Source organism: Cucurbita maxima, unplaced genomic scaffold (genome assembly GCF_002738345.1).
Source record: "Cucurbita maxima cultivar Rimu unplaced genomic scaffold, Cmax_1.0 Cma_Scf00010, whole genome shotgun sequence".
In the NCBI taxonomy this organism is placed as follows: Eukaryota; Viridiplantae; Streptophyta; class Magnoliopsida; order Cucurbitales; family Cucurbitaceae; genus Cucurbita; species Cucurbita maxima.
Genome location: NW_019272026.1, coordinates 2251305 through 2277128, shown reverse-complemented (window position 1 = coordinate 2277128; position 25824 = coordinate 2251305). Strand labels below are relative to the sequence as shown.

Sequence of the window (25824 nt, the reverse complement as noted above, 5' to 3'; positions counted from 1 at the left end):
TACAACAATAAATACAAAAGATTTGTTTATAAACATGTTTTGCTCAACAAATGTAACGCAAAACATCCCATTAAAAACAATCAAAATGACATAAACAAACAAAATATCAATTTGTTGTTGAAGTTTTGAAAAAAGAAAAAGTGTTCCTATTTTCAATTTTACAACAATTTACTCTCTATATGATAGATAAATGATTTTCTGCATTAAAATGACAAACTCGGTCAAATATGTGCCCCATTGAGAGATCGTATGGGAGTAAACACAACATGAGCATATCTCTCAAATAACTTAGTCCCCACAAGAGCAACTTAGTCACCACAAGCATATCTCTCAAGAAAGAACTTGTTAGATTCATATGTTAGATTCAATAATACAAAGAACTCAGAACTCCAAGCCCAAACAAACAACAAAAGAAGAATCCTATGTTAGATTCAATAATACAAAGAATGTTTAGTAATAAGAAAAGCTTTATTATGAAAACCTGGAATCACTCCTTGAAATTCACAGCAAAATTTGTAATCAGATCACATACAGGAGGATGAAGGTTATTACAAATGCCATCCACAAGGTTAAGCTCTGCTATAACAGACTGAAGATATAAACTTTATCACAAATTTGGATTTTCTGAGAACAGTAAAAGTTCAGATAGGCATTAAGAACTCAGTACATGATTTCCAACATAAATGGCTTTGGCAAGCATTGTATCTCCTCTGTCTATGCTATATGATGCCCCTCCTTAAGTTTGCTAACCCCAGAATCTATACCTATTTCTCATCCTCATCTCGTCCTGATTTACCCTCTTGGTAACAACACATTTTCAATTTCCCAAATGGATTTTAACCGGAAAAAAGCTGGTGAACCTCTACTTTTCTGCAATATTCCATAAAAGCCTCCTCCATGAATGATACATGTTAACTACCACAGTATATTCTCAGTTAATCTTCGGCTTGGGACGCCTTGGTCTTAGAAGAACGTAAAGAAGAACCAGAACGACCATGAAGGCAGGAATGGTTGTTCCATCAAACACAACGTCTACCTTTCTCTCTCGTGAGCAGTGAATGGGGTGAAGAAGAGCTAATGTTGTGTTTACTCGATCAGAAAATCTACAAAACATATGAAAATGAAATGTAATCCATATTAAATTTCAATCAACCACCGTACATAATGACCGAAAAAGGTCGGCAAGATATCTACTAGCTATTTTTTGCTCAACATCAATGCAAGTTATGAGTGACTGAAAGAATAATACAAAAGGTGAGGAAATCATGGTGAATACAACATCCACAAGTTTAGGTCCCAAAAGATTCAAAATAATGACCACATCTCTGTTTTTCCTTCCTAATATTATCCGAAAAGAATTTGTTTGAAGAAACCTTAACAGATGCCATAAATAAAGCAGAAGCTGATCAATCGAGTATCCTACACTTTTGTTGCATTCTAAATCAAGGACATTAAGAGATAGACTTCTGAACATTGAGAAACAGTGAGTTGCATAGGAAGTGCTGTGTGTGTTTTTTCGTGCTTGCAAGATGAGGCAAACGTTCAGTAAATGACACCAAAATTTCTGTGTTAGCATAATATTTCACGTCATGCACTGGTGATTATGGAAAAAATGTACATAACTATTCCTAATATACTTTTCAACCATAAAGAAACGCAGAAATTGAAGGTTTAAAAAAAAACATTTATATAATAAATGTTGGCAAAAATAAAGGCAATGATTTGAAGAGCCTAACCCTTTGGATGCCTCATTTAGGACGTGCAACAGTCTTACTGCATCAACATAACGCAGCTCTCCAGATAAGGTTGATATCTGATAATATAGAGATTATACATAATCATCAACTCAGTTGATGTTAGAGCCACTACAACTTTTGAAGAAGTTCAAGGAACTTACTCTTCTCCAAAGGCTAACAACATATTGATGCTTTTTTACAAGGTCACGCTCCTGTGACAGGAAGAGCTTGAAGGACTTTTCAGCTAAGTTTTGTAAAGGCTTTACACCCACAGAACTTTTGTTTGAAAACAATAACAGTGCATATCAAACACAATATTGATGCAAATTTAACCAAACAAGTGAGCAATAAAAAAAAAAAACATAATAAAGTAGTGATAAGACATTTTAATATTTGTATGCCAATAGCCGAACTGTGTTTATAGGCAAGGATACTTGTATGCTCCACCAGTAAAAGATGAATAGCAGAATTGATTCGCTGTATTGATTCTTCAAGGGCTGTGATGATATAACTCCGAGCAATAGTATCAGACTGAAACTGTGAAACATGCCATCCACGGGAAGTAATGGAAAACGGGTTGCAGCCTACTGACCATATCCAATCCTATAATGTTAAAGATACACACCTTGTTAGTAATGTACGAAAATGGAGTGTTAGCATTAAGATGCTGTAATTTTTTTTTTTTTTTAAAGAAACCACAGGGAGTACACAAAGGACTCGAACTCATAAATCCTTTATTAAGAAACATATAAGACAGATGATAGTAAACATCGGAAAGCAACCATTTCTAGGCATTACCTAATATAGAACCAAAACAAAATGCTCTAGAAATACCCAATCCGTACCCACTTCCCATATCAATTGGATTCAGACTTGAAATTTTTTTTTACCTTCATTTCTACTTCCTTTGTATCCCTGATTTTTCTTTTCTTTTTCACTCTTTTTGAAGTATTTATCTCAAGAGAAACAGTCTCTTTTTATTTCTTCAACAAAGTTAGTTTTTGGCTTAAATTTTTTTAAAAAATCCCCAACGTATTTACCTTCATTGGTGGGAAGGAAAACAGAAAGGAGGTCACTAGGAGTAGGGAGACTGGCAACAAGAAAGCCAAACAATGACTTCATTGAAATAATTGCTTTTGAGATCCAGCAATTTCTTTTTTTCCTTTTCACTTTAGTAAATGGATCTGGTTATTCAATGCTTCAAAGTGGCGAAAGAATTTTCTAGATGTGGGTACTTTTTTTTTCCCCTTCTTGGTGAAGTTTGGAAGGAAAATGTTCGTTTATTAATCCCAAAGTTAGTTGTACATTCAGGGGATCTAGCGTATAAGTAATGGGATATATGGGAGTAGTTTATAATGACTATTTAACCTTCTACCTACGGGAAGAGTAATAAAACGATAAACCAACTCACATTCCCGAACTAAACCTACCTAATCCAAATTAAAACATAAACAACAATAAAACAAATAAAAGAAAAACTATACACATTATTAATCCAATTGAAACTCCCAACAAGCATGCATCACTTACTTTCGACAGAGGGTTCTCTAAAGATGTTTTACAGATGCAAGGTGTAGATTTGCGCATGGAAAGTAAAGAACATAGACTACTCCAGAAAACTGTAAAATTCAATTAGAGATTTTGTGTACCCAAAATTATGGAATTCAGTCTTTTTATAAAAAAAAAAAACAACGCAAAATGAATGGTTTCTCCAACCCAATGGATTTCACTATAGTACCTCAACTGCTGTATCATGAGATGGACTGTATGCAAGATGGAGAGGGAGCAGACCGGAAAGATGTTCTGAAGTAGCAGATAGAGCAGCTTTGATTGGCTTCCTACATATTCAAAGGTACAAGAAGAAACAAATAATTAATTTTCTAAGATAATTACAGATTATAGCAAGCCTTAAAGGTTAACTCTAAAACAAGTTGTAAACCGCTTATTCTGAAAATGAGGCAGTTCATACTAATTTTATCTCAATTTATTTTTTAACAAATGGTTAAAAAGAAAAGAAAAGAAGACTAGATGCTTGAACGAACCTCATATCCCATATAAGTGATTTTCCATTGCACTGCAAATGGCTTTCCCAGGATGAAACCTCTGACTGTGCTACAATAACCATGTCGGAGAGTGCCTTTGCCTGATAATGTTTGTCAACTAATAAAGGTTCTGAATGAATGAACCAAAATATTGGAACTTCCAGTGTAGAACTACGAGGACCATTTGTCCCTGCAATATCCATAATCAGCAAATCAGTACTGGAAAGAAAGGATATAGGTCAGTATAATTTTAGATAAAAAAAAAAAGAGAGAGAGAGAAGGAACTCTTCAACATTTTTTTTTTCAAGAGACAGCTTTTCATTGAAAATGTGAAAAGAGAGATTTTTACTCAAAGGGTACAAACTTTAAAAGGAGTGAAAAAGCAAAGAGAAATACAAAGAAACTGCAACTCATAACAAATGATAACCTTAAAAACTTAACAAAGCACTGATGCATCAAATTGAATTAAGTATCAAAATAACAACTGTCACTCTACATTTTTTTATTTTCTTTTCTTTCTTCCTTTCTTTCAATTTTTTTTTTCCTTTTTGTTATTTGTAATGTCGGATTATTCTCATGACCTTATTATATTTGGCTTCCAAGGAAACTCGTAAGATATTAAATCCTAGGTAGGTGGCTACATGACGTGCATTCACTTCATTGAAGTGTTGCGATGACATAACTCCTCCTTAATAGTGTTGATAGTCAAGTTACACTTGTTATACATACACATATAAATTAGTGTGGGGTGATCCTTAAAGTTGACTTCCAAAATGCCTACGTTTGACATTAATTAATAAGAGTTCTCAGATTCAGTCTTCTTTATCTAGACTTACCATTTTTTTCACTTACTTATATTAATTAATATAGGGAATAATGGAAAACCCATTGGTAATTTCAACAATCAATAAACTTGCACAAGGGACCCTCATTTATTTGGTTGAAATCCTACTAACCATTTTCAATGGCCTAATTTAGATGGTGAAGGATACTAACTTCTCTGAAAGTTTCCCCTTCAACACGTCAAGAAACTTCACCCAGTCTCAATTTAAAGACTACAAACTTTATTTATTTCTTCTGCACAGATAATAAAGAATGCCTCTAATATTCAAGCTTTCAAGCAGCTTTATTTTGAGTGAATCATACTAGAAATGCTATGGCTGGTATTAATGCCCCACAAACCTAATTTCTTAAGAACAAACCGACTTACGTTGAGAAAAAGAAATAAAAGAATGTACGTAAAATAAGAAAAAAAAAATAACAGAACGCTAACGTACATAGCTATCAAAAGGGCTCTAGTTCAACATGAATGAGAGATAAAAGATAATTGCTAAAATCCTTGAGAAGGAGGCCCAAAGGGTGAAGATATCCAAAATACTATATTTCAGCCTTGTAGGAGACTAAAAGCCCAAAAAAAGGTAAATTTTCTAACCAAATTAGTCTGAAAACTTCGTGGAACAAATTTATAGAAAATTTCCAAATTGGGCATCAATCTCTAGCCGCTTTAAGGCTTGAGAATATATTCATCATGTATTTTTCCAATGTTAGTGTAGAAATTCAAGTCGTGAATGCATCACTTTGGGTTCTAAATTCAAACTAGTTTTATAATTATCCACTATTTTTGGATTCATCATGTATTTTTCCAATGTTAGTGTAGAAATTCAAGTCATGAATGCATCGCTTTGGGTTCTAAATTCAAACTAGTTTTATAATTATCCACTATTTTTGGATACACATCGCACCCATCTTCCCAATGTTTCAAGAATTACACAAAATCACTCAGAGAACTCCGTTCTCAATGCACTTTTTCTTTCTCCCTTCCTTTGGTACACTAGTTATCTGAAGTTTATCATAAAAAAAATTTCACATAAGGCAATTAAACATTTCAAGCGGCATTGATGAAAATTTTGGAATCATCATCTAATGTATACCTTATGAAACTGCAAACCCTCATCTAAAGCTAAATAAAAAAGGTGAAGAGGAGGCTTCAAAGACAAGTTTGAACAACTAAGGCCTAAGTAATCTCTCGGAGAAGGTAAAACTTTCAACTTGCATTGTACAATTATATCCTTTTCAAGGCTGATATCTTCCGAATATATACTTTTTTCTCATCTATGCCTTACCTCAAGTCCACCCATACCTCCTGAACTTATTATATAGAATAAGAATGTTACTTTTCTAAACTTATCTGGGTTACATTAACATCATATTCGTGAGATGATTGTAATTCCTCAGTTAATATGATGTCTTCTTCTCTCCAAAACGTTTTTAACCACCATAACAGATCATTTTTTGTGGCAAACAGAAAAATTCACTGGAGGAGTTAATACAAAGATATAGAGTAACCATGAAAGCTTACAATCCAATATATATATATATATATTTATAAAATTAAATGTGGCCCCAAACCTTTAGGGGAATGATCCAATCTTTGCAATTGATACTGGAGTATGGATGAATCAAGATAGGTACGAATTGTTTTCCGATAAGTTCCATTAACAAGCAACAATGGAACAGCTGCTGCACGTCGTGCCACTGAGAAGGCCATTGCCAAAGCAGGATCCTCCGACAATGGCAACCTACAATACATATTTATAAACAACGCAGGAACTATAATTCCAATAGAAAAATTAACCATCATATTCCAATACCAAAAATCTCATGGCAGGATATTGAATACATGGATAGATTTTTTTAATAAATAAAATAAACTAAATAACAAGACTGAAGTTTTCAAATAGTGGAGAGTCTCGGTTATAACACTTGTGTAAGACACATGAATGGAATGTGTTCAAATGAAAAGTGACGTATGAACCAGTACTTTTAAGGTTAGCCCAGCAAATGCCCATGGCAATGAAGGAGAGGAATTTCCATGGCAGGAAGCACTAGGTGTACTTGACATCTATCCCTGGCAACGGGCAACCATCTATATAAGGCCATGTTAGGAAAAGGAGATGGAAGAACGGTAAACTTTAATGCTTTAACTGGTCGGGAAAAAATTAGTTGAGAACTTGATCTTAGGAGTTGGAAGCTGGATGTAGTTGGGATATTCTTGGTTAAGTTCCTCTTAAACTTCCGGGTGAAACAGGAGTTAGTGCTTTGGTAACCTTTTTAGAAAGGAATTGTGGTATTTAATTTCTCCAAGAAATTTGAGGTATTTTTAATGGATTAATTCTCGAGGTGTTCTTAATAAAAATGATAGCATCCAGAAGAGATACCCAAATCACAATCTTGACTTGAACTTGAAACCTAATGAAAAGACAGCAGAATATGCAAACCATCCCTTTATGTTTTGTCCTTGGCTTCTGTTCTGAAATACTGTGATCAATCTTTCATGTAAACCTCCCATTGTTAATGTTTTTTTTTTTGTGTGTTCTCCTTTGGATAATTTGGACAGAGTAGAGGAATGTTCAATATCACATAGAAATTTGGACCATATTCGAAATGTTATTTTGTTCTAGCCTTCTTAGTGTGTTTTCAATTCACACTTTCTGTAGTTGCTCACCAACTTCCTTGATCCTTTTTTTTTCATAAATCTCTTATGCTAACGAAATTATATATAAATAAATAAATTTAAAATTACATAATATATTAAAAAGAAAAAGAAATGCACTGAAAGATTCCTAAATAATTTCATTTTATAATTTTAAAATGCTATTAGAGATTTAAAAATAAAATCTATTGTCTAAAGCCCATCTTATATATTTAAGATATAAATAAAGAACATAACTTATAAGACTACATGATAAACGACATACATGGTCTGACTAAATAGAGCTTTCTGTGAAGGTAACAACAAAGACGAAAGCCCATCCATTAGAGCTTTAAGATCCACGGGCAATTGTTTAATATGTCTAACTTTCTGCATCAGAGTTGGGAGAAGATTAAGATATATATACCATTGGTCCTTCCATAAATTTAGTATTATCAACCATACCTCTTGTGTGATGAAAAATAATTGAAATGATATTTTCTCAAAATAATGGAACGACCCGTCAGAAAGTGAAGGTGATATAATATGTCTCATTGACCCCCAGAGAGTAGCACCTAGGTGAGCCAGAAAAGTATCGCGTGCTACAGTGTAGTTTTGGAACTCCTGCTTGATCCAAGAAATTAGAGAAAAAAGAATCATTCATGTTGAGAGTCAAAACGCTTCATCAAATCATAGTAAACAATGCATTAAATGTTCCACAAAAGTAGAAAATAACACGACCTATAAGAGTCTGGCACTTACCTCATACGTATCGCTAAATAAATTCCAATTCTCCATCCGTTTCAATGCATCTATGGCCTTCCTCTTATGATTTTCATCATATTCTTCACCATCAAACGATTGAAGCTCATTTTTTAAGTCCCGCATCCTCTCATCAAGTTCTGTGCCAAAAAACACCAATTGTACATTTTGAAATCAAACAACTATACAGAATGCTTTGTTTTAACAAGAAATGAAACTTATCATTGATAAAATGAAAAGAGACTATTGCACAAGGAAACAAACTCCACAAAGGAGAGAGAGAGAGAGAAAAAAATCTAGGAGCAAAACAAAGCAAACCAGAAGTCCCAAAAGAAACAAAAGAAACAAAAGAAAGCAACAGAAAACAAAACACAACGCTAGAAACAGCCAAATAAAACCGCACTGAAAACCAAAATTAAAAAGTGACAGCAATCGAACTTCGAAGCAGCAACAAGGAACCAAGGACCAAGAATATACAGCATGCATCCTTTTGAAACACAATTTTATCAAGCAACAAGGTCAAATGAATTAAAATAGAAAATGAAGTTGCATTCCAAAGGAAGAAAGAAATAACCTTCACAAAGAGCAAGTTTCACTTTCCTTCCCTTGCAATGTTTGAAAGCAAAGAGCTCATATATGTCAATCTCTGCTAAAAGAATATCAATGGCTTGATGGTCTTTCTGCAAATTCCAAAACACAGGACAATTCAAAATAGGAGCTGCAAAACCTAATAAACAGTTCGACAAAAAAGATATTATCCAATTAAAAGGATTTTTTATAAGAAACGGAGACATATTTCTCAAGAGAAGCAAAGAGAAGCCTAAGGGCAAGGGGTAGAGATCGCCCTTCCCCACAAAACTAACAAAGAATAGCCTCCCAATACTTAATAATCATCAAAAGGCTGTAATAATAAAAGAATTCAGTATGATTTGGACACCAACAAGAGGCATTGTGTTGCACTGAAAGTTAAAAGGAGGCAAAAGAAGAAGACACATCTTCGAACACCCCTATTTCTTGCCTCCAAAGGCCCTAAAGGAGGGAAAGTAGCACATCTCCAAAGTAGCGCCTCCATAAGCCGATCACCAAGTTTTTTGGTAAACAAAACTCCAGCCCAAACTCATTAAGAATATTTGGCCATCCTTTGGCTGCAAGAGGAAAATGTAGAAACAAGTGGTCGACGGACTCCTCTTAAAGACACAAACAGCAAATAAGAGAGATTATCAAAATTTGACACTTCCATTGCAGCTATAAGTTGGTATTAAAAAATCTTTAGGCAAGCGACCATAATAGTTTTGCAGCTTCTAGTGGCTCTTATCCTTCATAATATTACTCCACTGCTGCTGTCTTCCCTTCTAGTGGCTCTTATCTTTTGTTGCCCAACCCCTATGCTACACTCCATGAATAGCACAAATGACCCATCTCCACAAATCATTTTCCTCTTGGGTCAATCTCCAAACCCATTTCATAAGGAGAGATTAACTTTTTTGATGAAGAGAACAAATTTCAAAACCATACATCGTTGGTAAAGCAGTGCATTTCTAGGAAACCAAGTGTGAAGCCGGTTTGAAGCTGGCACCGTACCAAATGAAGTCTAAGACAAATTTCTCAAGATAATTGACCACTTTGCTGGGGGCTCTCAAGAGAAAAAAGAAGAAGCATGGGAGGCTATTTAACACTTCATGGGCCAGGGTTAGGCGCCCCCCCTGTAGAAAGAGACACCCATCTCCATTGATCAACTTATCTTCAAGCACTAGGTGTTGACAAATGACTCAGGCAATCAGAGACTAGTACGAACAGAAAAGGTAAAATTGGATTGTTTTGACAAATGGCTCTAGGTGGAATGATTTTACCTCTTAAGCTTTCCATTAATGATAATTGAATACTTAACACTAGAGGAGTTGGGCTCTTTTAATAGTGTTGGCAAGGAGTAGGCAAACCAAATGAAGGATTTCCAGTTCAGGGTGGATGAGTGGAAAGATGATCTATTTCATTCTGTAATTTTTGTGCGACTACCACTAGAAAACTCATCAAAGGCTATGGAGAAGGTTTTTCAATCAATTGACACAGAGCAGGTGGAGTGGTTTCTGGTGGAAGGGGCGGAGGTGGCCATGGCTTCTGGAGAAACTTGGGTTAGGAGCAGAGACGTAATCATTTTCCCGAAGTTATGTACCAAACCCTTCTATGATTCCAAAAAATTTAAAACTAGCATTCTAATACAGTTGAGAAACAATTTCCACCAGTTGACCAATATCTATCACAAACACAGCTTTTCATTCTATCTGGTGATAGAATGTAAAAAAAGATAATTACAATAACAAAGGCAACCAACTAACCTAAAAGAGTAAGGCAAATAATAGGAACATTTAAGGGACCAAAAAGACAATATATTACACTCAAATGACCAAAGAACTAACAACTACAAAAATAGCATCGACCAACTGTAAGAATGTCCAACCAAAACTAGGGCCAAATCCTCAAAAATAAATGAAAAGGTAACTAATTTAAGGCATTAATCTCAACACCGATTCAAGTTTAGGGTTCAATTCATTCAATGGAAAGTTTGAAGTTAAAATTCACTAACTCAGTTAAGCATAAGCATTGGGATACAACATGATTTTATCCCTTGCAAATTAAAATATATGGTTTGACCAAGTAATTAATTTCATCAATATACATTGCTTTTGATTCATTAATTAATATCCTATCACTTGCTCTTTATTATCAATTGTTAATACCATAATTAGGGGACTCTCAATCAAATATGAAATGCAAGCTATCCATGGACTTGATACATGCCTGTGTTTAACTTTTAAATTAAACAGAGTCATCCAATAAAGCATCTGAATAAGCTCGTTGAATAGAAACTATATTCTACTTCCTAGTTATAAAAAATTTACAAATTGTCAAAAGGATATTTTTATAATTGTCCTCTGTATCTTTCCCATATCAATTGCTTATTGGTTTCATAAGAAAGTTCATACATCACCAAAAACAGCAAATTTCTCCTGAATAGCATCTTGCAGGCGATCTTCAGCTTCATCTTCTGAGATTTCTGCATGCCATAAATAAAGTATACATTTTTGTGAATGTAGACCAGTACGAAGTCAGAATGATGTTTACAACTCAAAAATAGAGTAACATCTGTTTGGCTAAGAAAAATATAGAAAGGCAAAGAAATTTTAAATGTTTTCTCACAAGATGCTAACAAAAACAATGATAAATAAATTTTAACTTTATTTCTGGCACCCGGTAATTATTGAGAATTTTAAATGGCATGAACTACAAGGTGCTTAAATATTGTCTCACAAGATAAAATGATCGGTAATTACTAGCCGCCAGAAACAAAGACCTATAAAAAAGGTAAACCAGTAAAAAAAAATATAGGATGATGCTTAACTCAAAAAACAGAGAACCTTTCTTGGCTTTAGAAACCATTTAAAGTCAACTTTCAGTAAAAAATTTAAGCGGCGTTTGGCAACTTTTTTTAAATTAGAACCCTAGGAATCAGAACCGTGGGGGCATTTATCTGGAAGGTTCAAAAGTAAGGAACAAGAAAACTATATTTGGGATGCAGAGTTGTAAAGCCTAGAAATCAGAAATCTGTGTTCAGAAACTTGTGTTTGGGGTGCAGTGTTTTGAAAACGGGGTTGGACAGTTTTTTTTCTTTTTTCATTCTGCTACTTTGTTCTATTTTTCTTTTTTGTGGATGTTTTGCAAATTGTAGAACCCCTTGGGTAACACGGGGCAATTTTTGGGGGGCACTTTTGATTGAAACATTTAATTTACGTTATAGTTTAAGAATACGAAAAAAAATTTCCAACGAACAGAGCATTTTATACCATTGACGAAAAGAAAAACATAGCATCAAACATGGCAATGTTCACAGTCATGAGTTCAAACATTAAGATAAAAAGTCTAGAAGTAAGATATAAAAACATGAACAAACATAACAAAACATAGCATGACAATCAATATCCACATAAAGTCGTCATCAAAAGGGTCGAACAACAATTATTGAAGCAGAGTTTAGAAATAAGAGGGTTACTCCTAATATAGAAAATAAATTCTTCAAGGGTCGTTCATAGAAATGTATGTTTGTATCAAAAAAAATACAGACACAGTTTTCTATTTAAATAAGGGTCCAATCTTGAAGGATATCACGTAACATTAAAAATTAGAATTAAAACAAATGTGTACGTCAATTATCACGTATTATAAAAAAAATTAGGAACTTTATTTTTCACTTATAGTGAATTAAAATAAAATTTTAAACATAGCCTAATATTTGAAAAAAAAAATTAAAGGATTAATTTTCTTACTTATGTAATAGTTAATAATTTCTAACTAAGTTGTGGGCACAAAATTTTGAGTTGCTTTTCAATGGTAATTCAAATATATAAATTTTAATTTAAAAAAATGATTTTAATGAAAAACGTTGTATTTTATGATTTTCTTTCTTCCCCCATCCAAGGTCACACCATCCACTGCCCGTCACCGCCATTGCTGTCATCGCCAATTTTTCCCCCTCTTTTCTTCTTCTCTCTTCCCCTTCCCCCTCCTTTCACCTCTTCTTCCTCAAATTTTCATTAAAAAAAATTTTGATTTTTTTGTCGATTCCAGTTTTGAAATCAAAGGGGTCCTTCATTTTCAGATCTTTCTCCCTTTGGTTTCCAGAAATTTTATTTTATATATATATATATATAGGGAAAGATGGGGAGAAAGGAGGAGGAAGAAAGAAAACGGGAAAAAAAATCCAATAATTGAAAAAAATAAAAGTTTATAATAAGCTTTGGCCAAATTAAAGTCATCAGCACCTTGAACAGCACCAACCGTCTTTTCAACATTTGGTAGGCTTATCTCAGTTCGTACACCTTCACCACCAACAGCGGGCCCCCATGAAAAGGGGCCTGCGTTTAAATCAATAAATGCCCACCTGATGCAAAGCAGATATCATTGATGCAATATTCTTAGCATAATATCCTTCGGTGCATGTGGACATAGACGCTACCTGTCATTGCCAATCCATGTGTCTGTAAGACATTCAGCATGCAAACCACTGAAATCAAAAGATTTCAATCCCTTATCAAGAGGAAGCCTCATCTCTCTATCCTTCCCCTTCAACATCTGATCAATAAACACAAGCACGTACCGGAAGGAAATAACCATCAAAAAATATTATATAAGATGTTTTAACCAGAAAAACATGTGAGTTCTGTGTACCTGCTTAACTTTGATTTGAATGATATCAGCAGTTTCTTTTCCTTGATACAATTCATCGACTTTTCTTAGGGCATCTTGGCAGATGTTGTACCATTCCATCTTCAAATAAAAACCATAAAATTTTTGCAATAATATAAAATTTTAAAATGTCAGTCAAGGGAGTTAATGGAATTCAATCTCAACGATCTCAACGGACTGGTTAACAAGGATACTTACAGTATCAGTGTCTTCAGCTGTGGTCCATGCAAACTTACTCATCGGATGCTTTTCATATAAGGGTCTTTTAACCTTATCAAGAGCTGCCAATCATTAAATATCATAGAATTTTGTAAGCTCGAATAGCTAATAAAGAGAAAAGGAAAATTTGAAAAAACCCCAGAAGAATTGATCATACCAAGAATAGTTTCTGGTGTGCTTTCAGATTGAAGAATTCTTGATTGCAAGTGTGTGTCCTATTAGAAAACGATCAATCATTGTTTCTCATAAATTAAAAAAAAAAAAAAAAAAAAAAAAAAAAAAAAAAAAAAAAAAAAAAAAAAAAAAAAAAAAAAAAGGAAATATTCTCATTAAAAAAAAGTCGTTTAAAAATACCCAGACACTAGTATAATGAACCGATACAAAAGCACATAAAAAAATTGCATGATATAAGAAAATTCACATTAACAAATATTAAGTACTATGCTAAGTTGCTAACATAGTTCCTGGCAGTTTTAAAGTTTGCATGTGTTGATCATACTTAGCCACACGGGGGAGTAGTAAATTGTTCTTTATATAATGAATGCATTAAGCTCAACACCGCGGAATTCTCAAAAGCTCTATACTAGAAAGTCTTCATACACTTGGACAGAAGACCAAGTAACAGGAAAAACCATAGCACGTAAAAAAGGCACCCCTCCATGAAAGCAAATCCCAATAGCAGAAAAAACCATACACAGCCTCGAATCTATTGTCTCTGCAAATTAAGCTCCTTAAGCTTTAACACATCATCAGGGAAATCCTAATCTCTACATTATCAAAAGCTTTCTCAATATCAAACTTCAAAATCTAACCCTTCTATTTTATCTGTACTCTTCTGCCATCTCATTAGCAATTAAAATTGCATCAAGAGTTTACCGGCCTTCGTGATAGAAGGCATGACTCTATGCAATCCTTCGTCTAGAACCTTTTCAAGGACTTTATAAATTGAGGATGTTAAACTGATTGACCAGAAATCCTCAACAGAACAGCTAGTTCTTACTTCTGAATTACACAAATAAAGTTCTCCCTCAAAACCGAATTTACATGCCCATTGTGGTGAAATTCTTGAAACAACCAAAAGAAATCCTCTATCAAATGCAGTCAAAATTTCATAAAAAAACTGAAATGAGCCTTGGTTTTACCCATAGTTTTAATGGCAAACCAAATATCATTGTGGGAAGAGGGAGTAATTAGAATATTGTCTCCAGATCTAGAAACCACATTCCCCGGGAAGTTGAGAGGAATAATTCTCTTGCCTGGAATCTTTGTATATAAAGATGGAAAGAACGGTAAAATTCCAGCTTCAATTTCTTCGGTAAAATTTCAGCTTCAATTTCTTTGTAATACAATAGCATATGTCCAGATCTTAATTCAAAAATTAGAAGCTTCCTCATTTTTGAAGCTAAGAACTAACTAGTATGCTCATCCCCTTCTCGAAGCCATTGAAGTTTCCACTTCTATACAAATTCCTTTCTTCAACCAAGTAAAAATCCATGAACTCGCCTGTCACCTGAGAATAAAGATCTTAATCTTGCATAGACCAGAGCCTATTTCTGATTTAGCATCAAAACATTGAAATGTCAGCAAGCAAATTCTTCTCCTTAACTTTCCTTCTAACTTCATATACAGCAAACCAATCTTTAAAAATGGATTCAAATTTATGAGCTTTGAGGAAATAATAAAGCCAGCCCAACCGTATGATCCATCTTCACATAATGACTTCTCAATAAGCTTCATACAATCTTGCACATTTAGCCATGAATTGCAAAACCGGAAACAAGGGCCCCAAATAAAACTACCGACTTCAAAAGAATAGGGAAATGGTCAGAAAAGGAATGTCCTTGTTTTGAAGCCCTTGGGCTATCAAAAAAACATCCCACTATTTAGAAATAAGGAATCTGTCTAACAAAGGTTGAAGCTCATATTCACCTAATCTTGACTGCGTTAATTTGCCATTAGATAATTAATGTTATTTAGGCACTCACTCACTAGACACAAGCCCACTATTTAAGCATGGAGATGTGGCCTCAAACATCAAAGTTGTAAGCCTCTTTATATTAAACATAGGATAAGCTTTGAGGCACCTCTTAACTGCCTCGCCTTGTGGCCAAGGCTTGCACCTCAACCGATTTTAAAAACATTACACAAATGCACCACAAAATCACACAAAACGTCATGGTGGAAGGAAACATCTTAAATTCTAGGTCCAACTATTGTTGTGGAAGAGTCCTAAAAATTGTTACTTCCTTATCTACTTGGCTATTTGCTCGAAATAAGTGATGATAAAAAAATGTTGAAGTGCTTCCTCGAGAAATTGGAATATTAGTCCCCTAAGACTGTTGGAAGCTAAACTTGAAGAATTTGCTAATCTTTTTAATACGCTCCCTAATGCTCGACCAAATTTTCAAGAGGCAAATACAGGGTCATTTTCACGTAAATCATGTTTGTACATTGTTTTCCAAAGAAGCAATGGTAAAAAACTAATAACTAAAGCAGTATGGACGCCCAAGACTTCAGAAAATGATTAAATTCTTTCATCTGAACTATGTCCTCAGCCAACTAAAACACATTGCAAAGGGTCCAGAGATAAAACCCCAAATTTTGTCTCGCCTTCTAGTAGTTGAATCCTTTGTAGACAGAGCGCCAATGCAGAAACACCTTTATATTCATGGCGACTTTATATCTCAGGTTGGAAATAGATCATCTCATGTGTATGCCATTTCTTGGGCAGTCCCAAGCTCCCAAGATGATCTTTTTGTGCAACTAAGTTATGGACACCCTTTCTTTTAATGCAACTAATCATTTTCAGAACTTCTTTAACTAACCCTTTTCAGATCAGAAATGCTTCTGTCTCAAAAGGAACAGCCGCACCTTTTCTGACATGAAAAATCCCATGAACAAGCTTTAAAGGACGTAACTTCACAGTTTTAAAAGGATTCTCCTCTAATCAATAAAACCTTCATTCAAAATTAAGAATGGGCACCCTTTCAAGCACAAGGCCATAAGTTATCTGGACCAGTGTGGTTAACGCTAGTATATGGCACATCTAGTTGAAGAAAAATCATCACAATTCTTTATGATTTGACAAGTGGTATTGAAACTTAGGGATGCAAAAGAATTTTTAAGTTGCTTGTTGTCAACCATGGCCACTTGCTTATGTAGTTATAAGAAATGATACACTAATGCCAATTGGAATGCCTTTTTAGTTTGTCATGGACTCGGTTGATACCTAATCTTTCTGTGTACTCAACCTTTATGGAATGAATAGTTTTCTTATCCATCGTTTTAAACTAGACAGATCAATAGAGAGACTCCCCCCTACACGAGGAAAGCAAGACTAAGAAAAGGATTCTAACTCAAACAAGAATATAAATCTTAAGTGCACATTCAACAAACAAACAGGGAAAAGGAAAAAAAGAACCTTTAATTTTTGTGCTCCGGTAGTGTGCATAAATCATGTTTCTTTGAAAAGAACATACCCACACTTCTTATAGATGAAGAAGTTTTGTAAGTTTTCATTGCTCTAAAAAAAGTTGTTTAGAAGAAACAGATATTTTATTGATAAGTAAAATATGTAAATGGCAAAAGAGGTAAAATAGCCTCAAAGCCCAGAAGTAGATTATAAAAAGATTTTCCGATTTTCCACTTCAGCCAACCAAATCGAAAAAAAGAAAGAAAAGAAGTGAATACCTCTTTAAGAAAGTTTATCTCCGATTCAGATAAACCTTTCCTGCAATAGTAATAGAATAATCAATAATGAAACAGAAGAACAAGGAAATACCACAATGTCTCTCATGATTCAACATGTCAACATCTGACAAGGCTCACTCACAAACCTTTCTTATATTCAAATTACTCCAGTCAAAGAGATCTATATTCAAATCATTTATACTTTTGCATTCGCATGATCATAATGGTGCAGGACATAAATTATTTATGCTGCTTGCATGATTAAGACGTGCAATAACAGCAATCAGTAAACAAAACCAAGAGGATACCATGATCAAGCAGAAGTTGAAAGATTCAGCTCACCATGATGCTCAAAATAATTAGAAGATTTATAACACAGACTTGCATTATCAGAAACAACAAATGTGGGGTATGGAGATTTGAACCTCCAACCTCAAGGAAGGAAGTAGATTACAATTAACATTGAGAATAAAAATTGATTTCATTGATATGAAAGAAATAAAAAATATTGCTTCTTGTTCAAAAAGAAAAAAAAGAACAAAAATTTCAAGGAGACCTACTCGTTGAAAGCAAAAAAACAAATAACCAAACCTAAGGCATCCCCACCCCATTGGTCCTTTAATTTCTGACAAGTCATCCCTTCTCCCTCCCTCTCTTCCCCCTTCCCCTCTTGCTGGGCCCGTACTCCCCTCACCACCACCCACCCAATGGCCCCTACCCCAGCCACTGGCCCCACCCTGACTACTCTCTCACTCTCTTCATATCTAAATACTATAAAATAATAAGAAATAAATAAATATGATTCCAAAGCAACCAATCCATAGCAGAACCAAACACTAAGAATCAAAATCCCTTGTTTCTGTAACTCAATCTTCTTCTTATCTTCTTCAATGGAGCCACAAAATCCAACTATTCTGTAACACCCAATTTGTGAAATAAATATTATAAGGTAACTTTTGGTATTAATGAGTTAATGATGGAATAAATAAATATTTATAAAAAAACGCAGAAAAAATGCAGAGAAAACGAATTCTTAAGCCACCACCGTACACTATAGCCGACGACGACAGCGTACAGTGGCAATGGCGTGCACACAAGGGAGAAGCGAGCTTCAGACCAATTTTTGGCTGGATCTTTTAGCATAAAGGGTGCTGGAACAATTTAAAGAGAGAGGGGACGACGTTGAGGGCGAAAACAAAAGATGAAGGCCAAGATTTGGAGGAGTACCCGAGACCCAAGTTGTAGCGTCGGTGAAGAAAATAAACAAAAATCTGAGCAGTCATACTTGGAGTTGAAGCACAATTCTGAAGGGATACCATCGTGGGGGCAAGAAGAACGATCCTCGTGAAGAGCCCAAGTGCTGAAACACCGAGAGGGGGAAGAACGAGTTGAGATTTGAGTACGTTTTCTGGGTTTACTGTGAGTGCCAATCAACCCTATCTTGCTCAATTTTGAATGAAACTTGTTGAATATGGTTTTTGGATTCAGAGTGACGAGATCTACAAGTCTTGTGAAGATTTCAGGCGTGATCAAGGGCAGTAGGAAAAGATACGGGCAATGGAAGTTGACAGCAACAAAGGAAGAAGCAACATTGTTGTTAAGCGTATGCATGCTAGTGAGAGTGACGACCCGATTCAAGTGAACCAGTCCAAACCGGTTCGCCTAAGCCTGACCCAGCAGTCCGAGGCAATTTTCAGCATAACGAAGATGTTGTGGAGAGAGAACCACGTGGACTGACATGTTGGTAAAGGGTTCTTCTCAAGAAAGATGGTGGGTGGGGAGAGGGAAAGACATGAGAGAGATAGAGTACTTCAAAGAAAAGGAATTGTGAAGGCAAGGTCGTGGATCTCACCCCTATCAATTGTTGCTCAATGGAGATGAGAGAGTCGAAAGGATGTGACCAGCAAGGGAGGGACCGATGAAGGAGGGAAGGGGGAAGGAAAGGGGGTGGGAGTTGGTAAGGGGAGTGGGAGTGATTACGTTAACTTACCATCAAAAAACTAAAATGGAATCATTCTAAGCCTTAGAGATGAAAGAGTAAGTTTTCAAAAACCTAGAGACTAAAACAGACAATTTTTTAAAAAATAAATAAATAAAATTAGCAATGTAATAAACAACCAAAAAAATCCCTAGCCTTGCAAAAATCAGCCTAATACAAGTGTCAAATGACAATGCCCACTTCCAAACACCACCAAAGCAAAAAAAAAAAAAAAAAAAAAAAAAAAAAAAAAAAAAAAAAAAAAAAAAGCATCATGAGAATCCACAACAAAAACCATGCAAACCTTCAGACTTAATCTAAATAGAGGGTGATCCAGTTTATTCAAAATAAGTAATTTCCTTGCTCAAAACTAACAAAGAAGGATTTGCTGACAATACGATAAATGCTTCCCATGAACATGGTCGTAAACTTTTGATGGATTTGATTTTCTTGATAACATACAGGTCAGATTGCAATATTTAGCCGATTCTAAGACTATTCAAGATGGATCAGAAAAAAAAAAATTGTTTCCATCACTGATTGTTCAACTGTCTGGTTAATCTCTAGTAATAAAGTTCAGAAAAGAAACTAATCAAACAAACAAATTTGCAGTAAGGATTTGCTAATAAATTTACATACCGGTATCCATATCTGGCCCTTTTTGGGTCACGCTTGAGATTTAGAATAAAAATGTTATAAGCATTTTCAAGTTGAAGGTACTCCACAAAGCTAGTGAAAAGTACATCCATCAGGTCCACGTCTACTTGCCAGAGAGTATCATTTCCATCCCTGCAATCATCAGATACATTTAACAGCCAGAAGTGTCGATATAAAAAATAAAGCCAAAGCCAACATTCCTCAAACAGCTTCAACAATGAGAATATAATGAAACAATAAATGATAAAACTAACAAGACTATCAAAATTACCCATTATTGGATACATCTTCTTTGCGAGATAAGACATTTCTTGCATGCTCAAAGATTGAAGTAACCTTCTCACCCGTTTGAATTGCATGAACAGAGAAACTGCAAAATTTCAACAAGAACATTTTTCATGAGAAAATTAAGGATATCATTTCAAACTTTGCAAGCATGAGCTAAATAGTCATTACTAACTCATCACAACCATAAAATAAGATATTTAACTTCCTCAAAGAAGCCTATCAACTTCGGTTCCCATAATATACAAAGTACCAGTACAGCATTACTTGTAATTTATGTGACTGACGAAGGGAAGTTGGTGCTTCAAAACTTTATCCACGCTGATCTTATAAAAAGGGGTTAGCACTTCCCTGACTTGTGGAATCCGTGTGTGTTCAAAGATATGATCAAGTTTCGTGAACCAACGTTCAAGCTCTTCCGGATGCAGCTTGAATTCTAACAAGAAAGAGGACTCTTAGATCATCCACATAACAATTCACAACCAAAGCTAAAAATCCAACCGTTAAACAAATTCATAATCAGGAACATTACATACCATGGTTACCTTTCCCTTCAAATCCTATAAAAATGAAATTCACAGGGACTGGAAGGTACAAGGATTCAACTTCAAGAAGCTTCAAGTAATTTGCTATATTACCTGCGATGGAAGATGAACGTGAAAAAAGAGACTTTGAATGGTGCACTTGCTTTTTCATTGTATTGGTTCCACATCATATTACAGTAGAGACATCAAGATTTTCACTAAAGAATTTATTGAAGAAAGAGATGTAGAAAAGAATGAGGTTTGACATAGACCCAGGGAGGATTAGGAAATTGCCAAAAAGAATACAGAATTTAAATAATAATTATATGAAATGAGCAAAGATAATACAACTCCCTTGTCACTGACACTCCAAATGACAATACAAACACTTTTACACCAAACCAACTCTAGATCTAAATATTTGCCATGAAATACACATTTGTTTCAGACTATCTTGCACAGGTACGGGAGACTTTTTAAAGGAAAATTTTAAGATAAAATAATAAACTCTGTAAACCCACCAACCAAGCTAAAAGATATCCCCTGCAAAAACATACATTAATAAGTGGAGACTTACAAAACTTTCTACATGTTCATTTATAAGAAGAAACACGAAAGTAAATGAATGTAACATTTTCAAGAATATGGATAAGAATGAGCAGAGTGAGCTATTTCCTAAATGAAAGTTAAGAGACATTTCAGCTGGCTCTGTATCTGGCATGAATCCATCGGTGTTGCAGAGTTGTGACATGACTAAAGATTTTTGCACCGAGAGTTTTAGAGGCTTAGAGCTCTCCCAACAAGAGTTTAATCACAGTATAAATCTAAATTTTCTTACTGCACTCCACGAACTACTCTTCACTTAGATGACATCTAACCAACTCCCATGCTTTAACATAAGATAAACCAAATTAAGTACCAAAAGACTCCAACTCTCACGACACTTATATTATTAATAAAACAGAAACCCTTACACTGGTTAGACTGATGCAATTACCTGCCTTTGTGTAGTTAACCACACTCGTTTTCTCAGGGCTGGATGATTCCAGATCATCAAAATCTAAACATTATGTCAAAAAAGAGTAAAACAAATAAATTAATTAAAATAAAACAAAAAACTCATTAGCAATAGATTAGAAACGTATATAAGCTTTGAAGTGATAAAGATAAGAAAGTTAGACATACCACCACGTATGACTGTCTCACTCCAAAACCTACTCTTATCTTTAAGGTTGAACAAGGAGAATACAGATGACTTTACACTTTTACGATTTCCAGAGGAAGATGCAAACGATCTTGCTGCTAATAGCTGATAAGAGCACACGAAAGAAGTTAATACAAATGCATTTGTAAGTTAACATGCTAACCATTCCTCACAGGTCATTATCTATTCTATTATGGAAAGAACTAACTGGATCATCATTGCTCCAGGTGAAGTAGAGCAAGGTATAGGAAACTCATTCAAGGCTGTGCGCAACTATATCCCAGGCAGACCAGATTTATCCAATGAAATATGTGAAATGTGCGCTCTAACATAAATATTCATCACACTTTTAGAGGGAGTGATTAAGTAATTTCTTGCTGAATAAAAAAAGAATTTTTTTAACAACAAATAACCTTTCATGGATCGAAGAAAAGATACAAACAACCTTCCTATGAGCAAAAATTAACAAGTAACAAACAAAAAATCAACTAACCATAAAGGCCAAAACAGAAACCCAGGAAAGACAAACACATTAAAGAACACAATGAAACAAAAAGAAAAACCAAAAGAGAACCAAAACCATGACCAAAAAACGAAGAACCAAAGGGAACTAGAAAAACACTGAACAACATTCCAGCCACTCCAAAAGCTTTCACCTCTAGCAAACAAAAAAGACAAAGGGAGCCCCACGGCAGAAAACGCTTTGAACCAAAAAGTGCCAAAGCAAGAAACGACAGCCAGGAAAATTTTGGTCGCAAAAGAATCTACAAAACTCAACAAGCCTCTAGAGAAAGCCACAGAATCCTAGGCCTTAATCCTGTAAACCTTGATGCCACAATCATTTATGAAGGAAGATAAATAGTTTGTCTTTAAGCACTTTGAAGGAGTTAGAATCTTCTTGAAAAAGATTGTTAAGGACCTCCTCAATAGCGTCTTCAGCTTATCATGCTGCAAGACGATTGAAAGTTGAACTCCATGTCAGAACTACTAATACTCACCATAGAATCTATGTACATCTCCACTCGTTCTCCTAATAATATTGTCTTGTTGGAAGTCCCATTTGTTGAATAAGAAACTCCCTTGGAAAGACAAGAATCCTTGAAAGAGGGAGATGAAATGATGGCCATAGGGAGAAAGTTAGGCTCGAGAGACTCCTCAAATAAAGAATTATGGATCTTTGATTGAAGGATCCAATAATTGAGTAAAATTTTCCTCAAGGAGGTCCTAATTCTATTTGGGAGAATCTTTCTATGGGTTTTGTTATGGGTTACCTAAAACTCAAAGAGGGGTTGATTTTGCGCTTGTGGTTGTGGATAGTTATAGCAACATGACTCATTTTTTGGCTTGTAAGAAAATATTTCATGTTATCCCAATTGCTAACTTGTTTTTCAAAGAAGTGTTTGTTTGCAAGGAATCCAAACATCTATAGTTTCCTTCGTGGTGTTAAATTCTTTAGTCGTTTATGCATAACACTATGGCAAAAGTTTGATTCAGCATTGAATTTCAGTACTACAAGTCACCCTCAAACCGATTGTCAAATACAAATGACTAATCAAACCCTTGGTAACTTAATCTGCTGCCTTTGTGGAGATAAGCCCCACCAATGCGGCTAGCCTTGCCCCAAGCAGAGTTTGCCTTTAAACACTTGAAGAATCAAGGGAAGTCGCCATTTGAGACCATTTACACTAAACTTCCTTGTTCGACGATCTTGCCTATTTACCCACTTCTTTGGTTGTTCAACAAGAGGTTGAGGAGATGGTTGCCCATTTACCCATTGGCTCAGTAACACAAGGATGAGTTTTATTTAGGGAGAGGAATCTGATGTAGTACAGTTTTGTATTTTCTGTTTGTGTGGCTTTCTTTTATTATTTTCTGTTTAGTCACAATTGTTTTACCCCCTTGTTTACCATGGCTTCTTACCAAGTGATATAAATGTTTAGTTTAATCTTTTACTTGGGTAGTTGGTAGCCTTTTAAATAGGGGTCCCTAGGTTGTATCTCTTTTCTCCTTTTGTCAGTGTTCCATGTGGAATGTGAGAGAAACTTGTTTTTGGGAAGATAAGTGGATTGGGGAAGCCCTCTCTGCTTTTTTTGTCCATGTCTTCATCAATTATCCTCAATGAGGAATCGGTTGCCTATGGTTGTCATTTCCCTTTCTTCGACCGCCCATTCCTCTTGCTTAGGCTATTGTATAGCACTTTTTTCCGTAATTGGGGAGATTTTTCGTAATCTAGTGATAAGAGATGTTTGTTGTTGGAGTCCTAGCCCAACAGATTGTTTTTCGTAGAAGTTCTTTTCCTTTTTCTCCGTAAATCCTTCTCCCTGTGAGGTTTTGGTTTTTGTATTGTTGTGGAAGTTGAAATTTTCAAGAAGGTTAAGTTCTTGGCATGTTATCCACAAAAGAAAACATGTTAGATTGGATGTCACAAATGTTGTCCAATCTGTTTGGTCTTAGGCATTGTATTTTTTGTAGGAGGGAAGCAGAGGACCTTGACTGTATTTCTTGGAACTATGATCTTACTTATTCAATTTGGAGTAGGTTTTTTCAGGAGTTTGGCCTTGTGTTGGCTACGCATAAGGGTTGTAGAGAAATAATTGATGAGTTCATTCTCCACCCCTTTTTGCAAGAATGGTCATTTTTTGTGGCATGTCAAGCTGTGCTATTTTATGCGATCTCTGAGTCGAGAGAAACAATAGAGTTTTCAGAGGGATTGAGCATTCTCTGAGTGATCTTTGATTGGAAGCCCTTGTTATAGTAGGTCTCCTCTTTTTTGTGGGTGTTTCTCATTGTTCACTTTTGTATTCTTTCATTTTTCTTGACGAAAACGTGGTTATTCATCAAAAAAATAAAATAAAATGAAGACAGGTGCCCAATCAGTGAAGTTCAATTCGGGGTTCGGAAGCTGCTTTTCCCGAGTATGAGGCTTCTCAAACTGTGGATTTATAAGGGACTAGTTAGTCTCCAGGTCCAGAGAGATTCGTTATTTACTAAGGAACAACAGTAGAGACATGACCAAAATAGTTAGACTAATTATATGATAATCTTTCACAATAGATGCTTTTTTCCGATAGACCTTCCCTGTAGAAGAAGCTTGAACGTCAGAAATGACGTACGGGTGAATCAAATTCGAGTATCTCAGTCTTTCCATTTACTTCACCAAATTCCTCCTCAGAGACGCGAACTAAACTCCAATCACATGTCAATTCAACTTCATGAACAAAACAGCTTAAAACAACAAACGAAAGCAATAAATACAAAAAACGGCTAACCGGATCTCCAATAAAGTATATAACAAACGAGATTATCGACCATAAATTCTCCAATTCGTCGAAAACATAAAAGAAACAAATTGCAACAGAATGTTACCAGGAAAACAATACAGAGTAGCTGCAACCGCATTGGAATCCAGAATCTCCCAGATAAGCTAAAGAGATTAGCAGCGACAGTAGAAGATCCACGATGATGACCCATCATTGATCGCAAAAGGAATTCAGAAATTGCCGCTCAGAAAGCTCCGAATCGCTTTTGCTTTTGCCGGTACTAACCTGTTCAGGCGACGAAGGATTGAAAATGGGGGAAAATGACTAAATTAATAATAAGAACATAAAAATTACCTAAAATTTTTTCTTATTTTCATTATTTTAAAAAATACCTAAACATCAAAAGTTTATAATTTTCATTAAAATTAAAGAAAAATGTATTTTTAATATTTAAAAAACTTTTAAAATATTATTAAAAATTAAAAACATATACTCTTAAAAGTTTATAATTTTTATTATAAATTAATGATAAATATTTTTTAATATTTTAAAAAAATTTAAAATATTATTGAAATTGAAAATGATATATTTTAATTTTTGAAAGTTTATAAATTGTATTATAAATTATTTTTTAAAATATTTTAATTTTTTTTTTAAATATTGAAATTTAAAAGTATATATATTAATTTTAATACTAATGTTTAAAGTTTATAATTTTTATTATAAAATAATGATAAATGTAGTTTTTTAATATTTT

General features: G+C 34.6%; 1 protein-coding gene across 1 annotated transcript; it reads right to left on the bottom strand.

Moving 5' to 3' along the window:
- Nucleotides 1-449: 449 nt before the first annotated feature.
- Nucleotides 450-25226, bottom strand: LOC111484942. Its single transcript, XM_023131595.1, has 25 exons — nucleotides 25174-25226; nucleotides 21789-21912; nucleotides 21601-21663; nucleotides 20616-20717; nucleotides 20347-20515; nucleotides 20066-20164; nucleotides 19777-19926; nucleotides 17160-17199; nucleotides 13627-13684; nucleotides 13449-13531; nucleotides 13233-13331; nucleotides 13021-13136; nucleotides 12827-12945; nucleotides 10994-11064; nucleotides 8587-8692; nucleotides 8013-8152; nucleotides 7716-7874; nucleotides 7537-7640; nucleotides 6188-6357; nucleotides 3779-3968; nucleotides 3475-3574; nucleotides 2171-2339; nucleotides 1898-1980; nucleotides 1737-1813; nucleotides 450-1103 (listed from the first exon to the last, which is right to left on the bottom strand). The coding sequence occupies exons 1-25, from the start codon at nucleotides 25204-25206 to the stop codon at nucleotides 932-934; spliced, it is 2796 nt and encodes a 931-aa protein (XP_022987363.1). The 5' UTR covers nucleotides 25207-25226; the 3' UTR covers nucleotides 450-931.
- Between the last annotated feature and the right edge of the window lie 598 nt (nucleotides 25227-25824).